This window comes from Hippocampus guttulatus, chromosome 2 (assembly GCF_054856545.1).
Source record: "Hippocampus guttulatus isolate MCC_2025c chromosome 2, RoL_Hgut_1.0, whole genome shotgun sequence".
NCBI classification, from domain to species: domain Eukaryota; kingdom Metazoa; phylum Chordata; class Actinopteri; order Syngnathiformes; family Syngnathidae; genus Hippocampus; species Hippocampus guttulatus.
Genome location: NC_141262.1, coordinates 33,170,647 through 33,179,755, shown reverse-complemented (window position 1 = coordinate 33,179,755; position 9,109 = coordinate 33,170,647). Strand labels below are relative to the sequence as shown.

Here is a 9,109-nt window from a genome sequence, read left to right as displayed (position 1 = left end):
AACTTTTACTCCGGTGTAGCACCGGGGCTGCACCCTGTAGAGCATTCACATGTACAAAGTTATACCAATGTAGCCCCTGAAAACAGCTTAAACCGGAGCAAATTTAAACCTGCTCTGGAAGTGGTTTAAAAATTTGTTCCGGAGTAAATGCTAGTTTGCGGGGCAGCACCGATACAAAATGGGACGTGTGAACGCTACAGGGGTAGACTCGCTACACATGAGAAGAGTTGATTACATACGGGTATTGCATAACTTGCATCCTGGGTATCTTTCCTTTCTCTCTCTCATCCTTTTAAGGTGTCTGATAAACCACAGCATTGATTTGTGTGGAGAAGTATAAACCATGGTTTTTCGAGATGTCACAAACAACGTGGGGAAAAGGAAGTACACTTTAAGCATGTGCATGTTTTATTTCCGTATTATTATACGCAAATTTCCCCAGTGTGGGACAAATAAAGGTTATCTTATCTTATTACTATCGTATTGCACAGCCGCAGAAACTGCCGTGTGAACGCAAGTGGGGTTAACACGCTTCTCTTTAGTAAGCAGCTTTACACGTGTGAACGCTTCACAAAATTTACACCGGTGTAAGATATACAGTATCGCAACGAAGTACATTGGTGCAGGCCCAATGCAAATGTGTGCCGTGTGAACACTGCTAAGGACGAGCTTGGGCCAAAACAACGATGCTATGCAGAAATATGCTCGGTATCCCTTTCACAATGCCAAGGGGGCATATATTCACACTACAGTGAAACCAAAGGTGGACTTTGAAAGAATTCATCTCTTCGGGAATAATGAAAATAAATGTCATGTCATCTGTTCAAGGGTCACCAACAGACTTGCCTGTCATACAAGGGTTTAAAGTAGTCCCAGAAATTTCCCAAAATGTTAAGCTGAATCCTTGGGCTTCAGGAGCATTCAATTTAGTGCTTGACTGCTTATAATGTCTCTTGTACATGTAATCATACTCAGTTCAACATTTACATACCCGTGTGCTTAAGAAACAGAGCACAGCGATCGTTCTTCTCTCAACATTCCTCCTCCTGGTGCCCATCATCCCGGGAATAGAAGCTATGTGAGCATGACGACATGGCACTATTTCTGTGTCTTTGCTGCTTGACATTGAGGGGATGGGATTATGTGGCTTGTCTGCTGTAAGTGACTATCCCATGTCACACATGCATATATGTGCAATCGCAAATGCACATTCATTTCCATTCATGGTACCTGTGACAAATATCGATGTTTTCGCTTCAAGAGGCAGAAAAAAAAGGCCATGAAAGAAGGAGCAATTGTTATTTTCAAAACAAACATTAAAAGGCAATTTATTTTTTACTCTATTTATTACCTGAGATGCAGAAATACAGTTAGGTTTTTCTGCTTAATTCCGATTCCACAAGAGCAACATTAATTAGAACACTGTGTTTATACTTTTGGGGGCACATAGAACTTATTATTCTAAGATTTTTTTTTAAACTTTAGTCCACCAGTAAACACAGATAACAACTGTAACAGGTATGAAAATTTCCTTTCGCCGTTAGCCTTTAGCTGTGCCATTTCATTTCGTATTCATTTGTTAGCATTAAACTAGTGGACTTTTCGTAGACAAACTATTTGGTTGACCATATTGGTGTTTAAGTACAGTATATTTTTAATTACATTTGGTTTATGCATCAGTTTTACATCAATTGCAAGTGACAATTTCAGCTTGAAGCAAGCACACCTGCTGTTTTCTTGGGGAATTGGACAAGCAAGAGTCTTCTTTTGGTTTTCTTAAAGTTTTGTATAAAAGTCATGTTGTACAAATGTCTCCCATTTCTTTTAAACGGAATATGTGCAAAGGAACACTTTTAAAAAATCATTTCAGGAATCTTAAATGTGTTTAAGGCAGAGTCAAACTCATTTTTATTTATATGGTCCCTCTAAGTTTCACCCATTGTGGTTCTGAGACATATCACCCGTGATAAACGGAAGTTCACTGTCAAATCATTTCAACTTGCGGAAGCACCATATCATGTTTAATGAGAAACGCAGCATTATGAGTAAGGAAATGAAACCGCATACATACATACACCTTGTCCACATTTTTCTAAGGAAGTGCTGTGGGTTTTTACATCAAAAAGTTGGGTTAACCCTCACCAGCGCGCACACACACACACACACCAAAGCACACACGCACAGGCTGTGTAACAACTTCCGTGTAGGAGGCGACTTCAAGGGCTGACTCACTTTCGGCTTCCCTTTGAGCACAGCTGGGTCTTTCGGGTGTCCTCAAACGTCATTAAAGCCGCGTGTGGAACACATACATGACAGCACTGTTGCATCCTGTGACTGTTTACTGCATGCGGTTTCTGTGAACCCCCGTGGCATCCAGCGACGACCTAGGTCTCAGATGTTCTGGCCGGTGCTGTGTCTTTGAACAACACATCTGTTGGGTTGGCCTTATGAGTAATACTGCAAGTGTGCCAATGTAACCTGCTGCGTCCACCATCTTGCACATCTGTTGAATGCATTCACATGGCTGGACAGTGTCTCATTGATCCGTCATGATGATAATGATGACACTCTGCATTTCACTTTTAGACTGCTCATTGAAAATTGAGAACATTAATGGATTACCTCACATGTACCGCGATGTCGACCGTGCCATCCTTATGTCATGGGGGACAACTGAGTGTGCATGAAATTAACACAATGTCATGTTTTCACAGTACTGTACAGGTGAGCGCACAAGTGTTCTTTTGGGAAATGTTTGACCCTAGGCCAGGGGTGTCAAACTCATTTGACATTGTGGGCCACATGCGGACTCGGTAGATGTCAAGTGGGCCAAACCATTAACATTATACCATACTGTGCTATGAATCACCAAAATATCATCTCTTTCCTTTGTTTTGGTCTCAAGAAGCATTGATTGGCACTTTCATATAATTTGCTGCGTTGGGTCAATCTCGGTGACAGACTGAGCCTGCTGTTTTCATCCCCGATCAAAACAATGTTGTCTTCTACTGCGATCAAAACAGTGTGCCCCTAGCGGATAATCCACGAATTGCATTTTATTTAAAATATTCATTCTGTGTCCTTAATGCATTTTTTTTCACTTTTAAACGATCCGCGGGCCGAATCGGACCTATTTGCGGGCCGGTTCCGGCCCGCGGGCCGTATGTTTGCCCTAGGCCCTTTGAACCTTATACAGTGATTCTTCTATTGACCAATGTTATTCAATATACGGAAGCTAGTCCCCCACCATCACCCCCTCCCTCATACATTCCCTTGTTTCACCGTCTTCATTGTTTATGTCTTGTGACCTGTTGTAACTGTCATATGCTTGTGCAGGAGTTTTTTGCCTCACTCAAATTATCCTCAAATGAGGGTAGTTCGAGCGTGGGGGGTTTTTTCTCCCCCTCTCCCTCCCTTGTTTCTTTCTGACTTTCGGGTTGAGTGAACACTGGCGCGTTTTGGCTGCCGCTGCTCAACCCGTATTGTTTTGTGTTTTTTGTTATTGTAAAGTGTCCTTGGGTGTCTTGAAAGGCGCTTATAAATAAAATCTATCATTATTATTATTATTAATATTTAGAGGGCTTATTCGAGGTTTATCCCCGTTTTTTTCCCCCAAGAGTTGTTGGATTAAAAAGAAATTGTTCAATGCATTTGTGATGGTGGTCAATTCTATGAAGATTGCTATTCCCGCTCGGTCCCTCTCCCCTGTGTATATTTGGGGTTCACTGTAAAACGTAAAATACTGTAAGTACAAACAAAGTGATTGGGGCATAAAATTTATCATTAATTTCTGGAGATTTTAATCAATTGCCCTCCAAAACTGAAAAAAATACACTGTAAGTCGGGGAAAGGGTTAAATGAGGGATAATAATTATTCTGTTCCTTATTTTTACAGGACGAAAAAGTGACAGGTGTGTTCTCAAACTGTAAAAGTCACGTTCAAAGGCTCCAAAACTCCATATACCTCAAACTCAACTTGTGCACTTCTTTCAGGAGAGTGCAGGACTCAGATGCTCCAGTTAAAATGAGTAGGCTCCCCCGCCAAGGAGAAGAGGAAATGAAAATATTATGTTGACTATTATTACAACTTACGCCTGAGCCAACAGAAAAGGTTGGCGTTATTCATCGTGACCCGGGCAAGACATTTTAAAATCTTACAATGTTTTTCTACTCCAGCGGCGAAACCAGAAGCTAAAAAAAAACCTTGACCTTACTTAACTGATGATTGAAACACAATGTGATCATTGTTATAGTTTGTACTTTGTAGACTCCCGAGTAAATGAAGATGCAGCACACAGGAGTTAAGAATTCTGATTTATTGAATTAAGTCACATTAAAAAAAAAAAAAATCACTTCAGAACTGCAGTTTTTGAAAGCGTCTAACACTTGAATTCACATTTTATTGCGTGCTAGTTACTGTAAGTGTTTGTCTTTTAATTGATGGTAAGACGAGGACAAAAACAAGAGATTTACATCCAAATTCTTTCAACAGTGCTTTGGCTCCAGGCCCCAAATGTTATGTTGGACTCCCTTTTGAAAGTTTCAAAGCCATTCTGGCACTTAACACTCAGACATGGACAAATCTGAATGAGAACATTTATCACCAATGAACCTTCAACTGTCCCATGTGTCAAACTACTTGTACAAGATGCCTTTAGGATTGTTTGTTTTCAGTGAAAATGACAGTTTAAAAAATATATAACACTAATCAGTAAAAAAAAAAAAAAAACTAAAAAAAATCACAGTGCTACTGATCATGTTCTGAGTGCCAAAATGAAATCAAAATGTGTCATATTTTTTATAAAAAAAAATTTCGTGTGTCCAGGAGCAGAAAGCATTGTACTTTTTCTTCAATAAATAATATCCAATAAGGAATATAAAAACCACTGTAACAAACATTTTGATCTGTTGAAAGAGGTTAAAACCTACATAAATACAGTTAGCTTAAATAAATAAATTAAAAAGTATAAATACACCGTTAACTGTACAGAAAAGAAATTATAATGCACTTGTGCGGGAAAATATAAAATGCTGCCTGTTTTTCTTTTTTTCTTTCTTTTTTTAAATTCCAGATTGAACTCTTTCTGTGTTGATGCTGAATCAGATTCAGTACAATCTGAAACTTCTCTTCACACAGTCAGGAAGCAGCAAATGTTCCTTTCCTTTCTTCTTCAACTTCTTGTCATTACCAAGTGCCTGCCACACTTCCATTCCAGTCCATCCTCTGGGCCATCCTATATTCCACTTTCAGATGTGGCCGCCTTCTCCTGAGGCCTTCAGGGATACGCTGAGCTGTCCATTTTTTTTTTTTCACGTGAACATCCAGCAAGGGGTGAAGCGGACACCCGCTGTTTCCCTTCTTCATCCGTCTGTGTTCCTTTGCTTTTCGTCAGGACCTCCTTCTGTGGTTCACTTCTCTTTCTATTTTGAGGTAGTATCTCCGCTCCTTTGCCTAACGCGAGAGGAGAAAAGAGAGCAAACAATGAGATCAGCGTTGCAATTTGTATAATACCGGGGAAGGAAACGTGCGTCAGTGTGAGATATTAGTCCTGCGCTTTACTAGCACCATCTAGTCTATTTGAGTATCTCGGGGCAAAATATAAACTAGAGGTGGTGAAACTTGTTGGCATTAGGTGCCATTTGAGTTTTATAATATGATGACATGATTTGATTCAACAATTGAACAAAAATGTAGCATTTTATTGTTGAAAATAGCATTTGTTGGTTAAATGATTTGAGGTGTTCAGTGCAATTCCTCCAAGGTTTCATTTATTTTAAGATTTGTCTCTCACGGGCTATTTATGCCCCCCCCTCCCCTCCCCAATCTTTTTTCACTTTATTTGGGTGCTTTGGGGAAAGAGGGGTTAGAGCAAGCCACCGTTTTTCATGGAAATGTTAATCTGTGTTTCCCCCCCCCCCAAATAATTTTTTCCTTTACAGATTTTTTCCCCTCAATTTTCCCAGTGCATTCAACATATTTAATGCAGAGGCAGAATATATACAGTACATATTGAAAATAGCATATTAACTGTTGCCCCCTCTATCCTTTAAGTTGCACATTCCTGCTTTACAGTAATGCACCCATGAGACTCTTCTTGAATTCAAAAAAGTATAGGTATGATACCGAAGTAGTACTTTTGAGGGTATCGGGACAAACTATTGGAGCCATAAATCACTGAATCAAGGGTTTCCAACAGATTATCCTGATGCCATTTGCAGGCGAAATGGAATTGAGAGGACGACACCCTTGATTGGTTTCTTGTCACAAAGAGCATTGAGTGAGAACTGACCCAAAATACAGCTATATGAACACTCCTAAGAACTACTAAGAATAATGCATCAGGTCCTTTTCAAATGTTGTCAAATTTGCCTCGCTCTGTATTTTAATAGAGTACCACTAAATGCCCTAAACATACTATTAAACTGAGATTGTACTCACCCCTCTTTGTCTCTTCAGTGGTTGGACGCTAACCCTAACTTGACCTTCTCCTCATTCTCTACATCATACGCTCCCCGCTTGTGAAACCTGGAATCAATCAGAAAACGGGGCTGAAACGACTACTTAATGCCTAATTGTTGCACATGTCATCCTTTCAAATTCCCTACGCAGCTCGCGTGTGTGCATGTATGTGGAACTGTGTGCGTTGACGTTGTGTGGGGCGCACCTGAGCATGAGTAAAAGCCCGATGATGGTGAGGCAGATGGACGAGAGAACCACGGCCACCACGGCCAGAGCCGTGGTGCGGTTGTAGCCCTCCTGAGGTCTCTCAACGGGCAAAGTGAAGAACTCACACCTTTCCCCGGAGTAACTCGGATGGCACCTGCACACAGAGGGAAATTACCAGTTAAGTACTCGGAAGCTTCACAAAAGGTTCCATGGAGAGTTAAAGTGGGAGTTTTTGGAAAGACATTGGACTTCTGCATCATATTAGCTGTGTATCATTCAATTTGGTTCGATTCAGTGGGATTGCCTTTTGAGTCAATATATGCTTTTGTCATGTTTAATAATACACAACATGTAAGAACTTTCCAAAGCCCAAACTATTCAAGCTAATTAAATTCGAAGAGACAAGAAATCATCAGCAATGTCAGACCAATATATGGTATTTACAGCTGATGTACAGCTCGCACATATGACGATTAAATATCTATCCTGATGTATGTGGGTGCAATACGATTCAAGGATGGTAACGTTTTAAAACGCAACCATTTGATACAGTTTGGTTAAACGAAAACCGATTTTTTCATTTAAATTGGTTTTCGACATGCAGTACGTGCAGTGCATGCATAGGCTAACGATGGCCGTCAATTATATGTGAATTTACGCTTTTCGCCGGCCAGCCTAGTCAGCATCCCCTGAGAATGGCGGGGCTCACTGTAAATACAAATTGGAAATTAACTGGGAGCTGAGGGTAATTTCATGGAAAGGTATCTTATTCAAATACATGCAAGGTGCTGCTGTACTTGCATGAAATCTGGTTGCTTTCGTCAGCATTATGCTAAAATCGATTTTGCACAGCCACATTAAAGTTCCGTAAGTCTAATCTTCAATTTTGTTCATGGTTTATTAAATTTCTTTCCCAACATTTCCCATTAATTCCCATGGAAAGTGTCCAATTTTGAAACTGGATGTGGCACTCACACACAAGATGGAAGTCGGATGTTCCTCAGGTACTGACAGGTGCCGTGGATGCAGAAATCTTTATACTTCTTCAAGCAAGGATTCCTCTTCTTTCCTTTCCCTTTTCCCTTCTTTCTTCCCTTTCCTCGCCTTCTCTGTCCTTCTGTGCTTGCTGCCTCCAGGATGACAGATGGGTCTCGGGGCTTGCTTGACATAGCAACTAAATAAAACACACAATGTCAACAAATCTGACAGAAGTGTTGTTATTATAATATCTGAGATGATTCTCAAGACCTCACCTCTTGGTATTTCCACTTCATCATCCCCGGACGTGCTGTCCTCATATTCTTTCCCATCCTCGTAGTATTCATCATCATACTCCTCATCCTCATCCTCCTGTGATATCGCGAGTGTTGGGCCTCCTCTTGGGCTCTCCACCTCTGGCCTTCCATCTTTGCTGGTGTCCTGGAAGTTGATGACAGCCGTGTGCGGGTGCCGCTGCCTGTCGCTGTCATACCGGTCCACCGCCGCACCACACGCCAGTCTGGACGCCACTGGACAAAAGAAAAGCAAACAATGGGAGGAGGTTACGAATCACACAAACTGGAATTGCTCGTATTTGGGGGAAGTGAAGAGTGTGCCAAGGTGGGCGGACCTCTCTGGACAAGTTGAAACATGCTTCCGAGGCTTTGAAAGTGGGATTGGACTGTAAGCCATTTTTTAATGTTAGAGCTACCAAAGACGCGCACATATAACTAGCTGAGTGGGGCTTGGGGGGTGCTTATTTACTGCCTTGCTCAAGGGCACACTGGATCAGAATTTACATTGTTCATGACATTTTCCCTGAGACACTTTTGACATTTAAACAATCTCAGTCTAATTCTTAAACTATACAATAAAACGTTCCCCCGCACTCACAACAGTCCACATTCAAGAGTTCTAAGCAGACAGTCTAGCGAATGTCAGGCAAGAATATGAGTTAAAAATAAATGGATCCAGTTACATAAAAGCATGCTCTGAAATAGCGAGACGGTCCCATTAGTTTCTGGATAGGATAGTCCTGGCATTGTGAAAATGATTGGCGGAAAAAAAGGTTAGCAGGTTTACAAGTCATTTTATAGCGCTGTCGTGGCTTGTGGGTTTTTATAACGAATCTAATGCGGTACGGTGTCACGCAGAAAGAGGCATTCAAAACCAAAATAATGGAAGTAATTCAACGTGCAAGCTTACCCAGGGCGTGAAGCACCAAAAGCACAACACTCCAAATCCTCATGATTGGCAAGACTTGTTGAAGTAGGGGGGGACAACTTAAAATAAATAAATAAATAAATATTAATAATCCTTTGATTTTTTTCTGGTGGGTTTGTCTCAGTTTATTCCGCCAGGAATATTTCGACCACTTGGTGGTACTTGACACGAAGGGAGCGATGTGTAATGCGGAGCGAAAGAGCGTCAAAAGAGAGTCTCCGGCGTATTTAAGTGCCAAGC

The 9,109-nt window shown here is 41.0% G+C and overlaps 1 protein-coding gene across 2 annotated transcripts; it reads right to left on the bottom strand.

The window, feature by feature from the left end:
- Positions 1-4,301: 4,301 nt before the first annotated feature.
- On the bottom strand, positions 4,302-9,109 carry hbegfa (heparin-binding EGF-like growth factor a). Of its 2 annotated transcripts, XM_086105762.1 has the most exons (6): positions 8,852-9,106; positions 7,921-8,175; positions 7,643-7,841; positions 6,666-6,821; positions 6,440-6,526; positions 4,302-5,452 (listed from the first exon to the last, which is right to left on the bottom strand). In XM_086105762.1, exons 1-5 carry the CDS (start codon positions 8,892-8,894, stop codon positions 6,454-6,456), a joined length of 726 nt encoding a protein of 241 aa, XP_085961888.1. In that variant the 5' UTR covers positions 8,895-9,106; the 3' UTR covers positions 4,302-5,452; positions 6,440-6,453. The 2 variants fall into 2 exon arrangements, with proteins under 2 accessions (XP_085961888.1, XP_085961889.1); XM_086105763.1 differs by lacking the exon at positions 6,440-6,526 and having other exon boundaries at positions 8,852-9,109.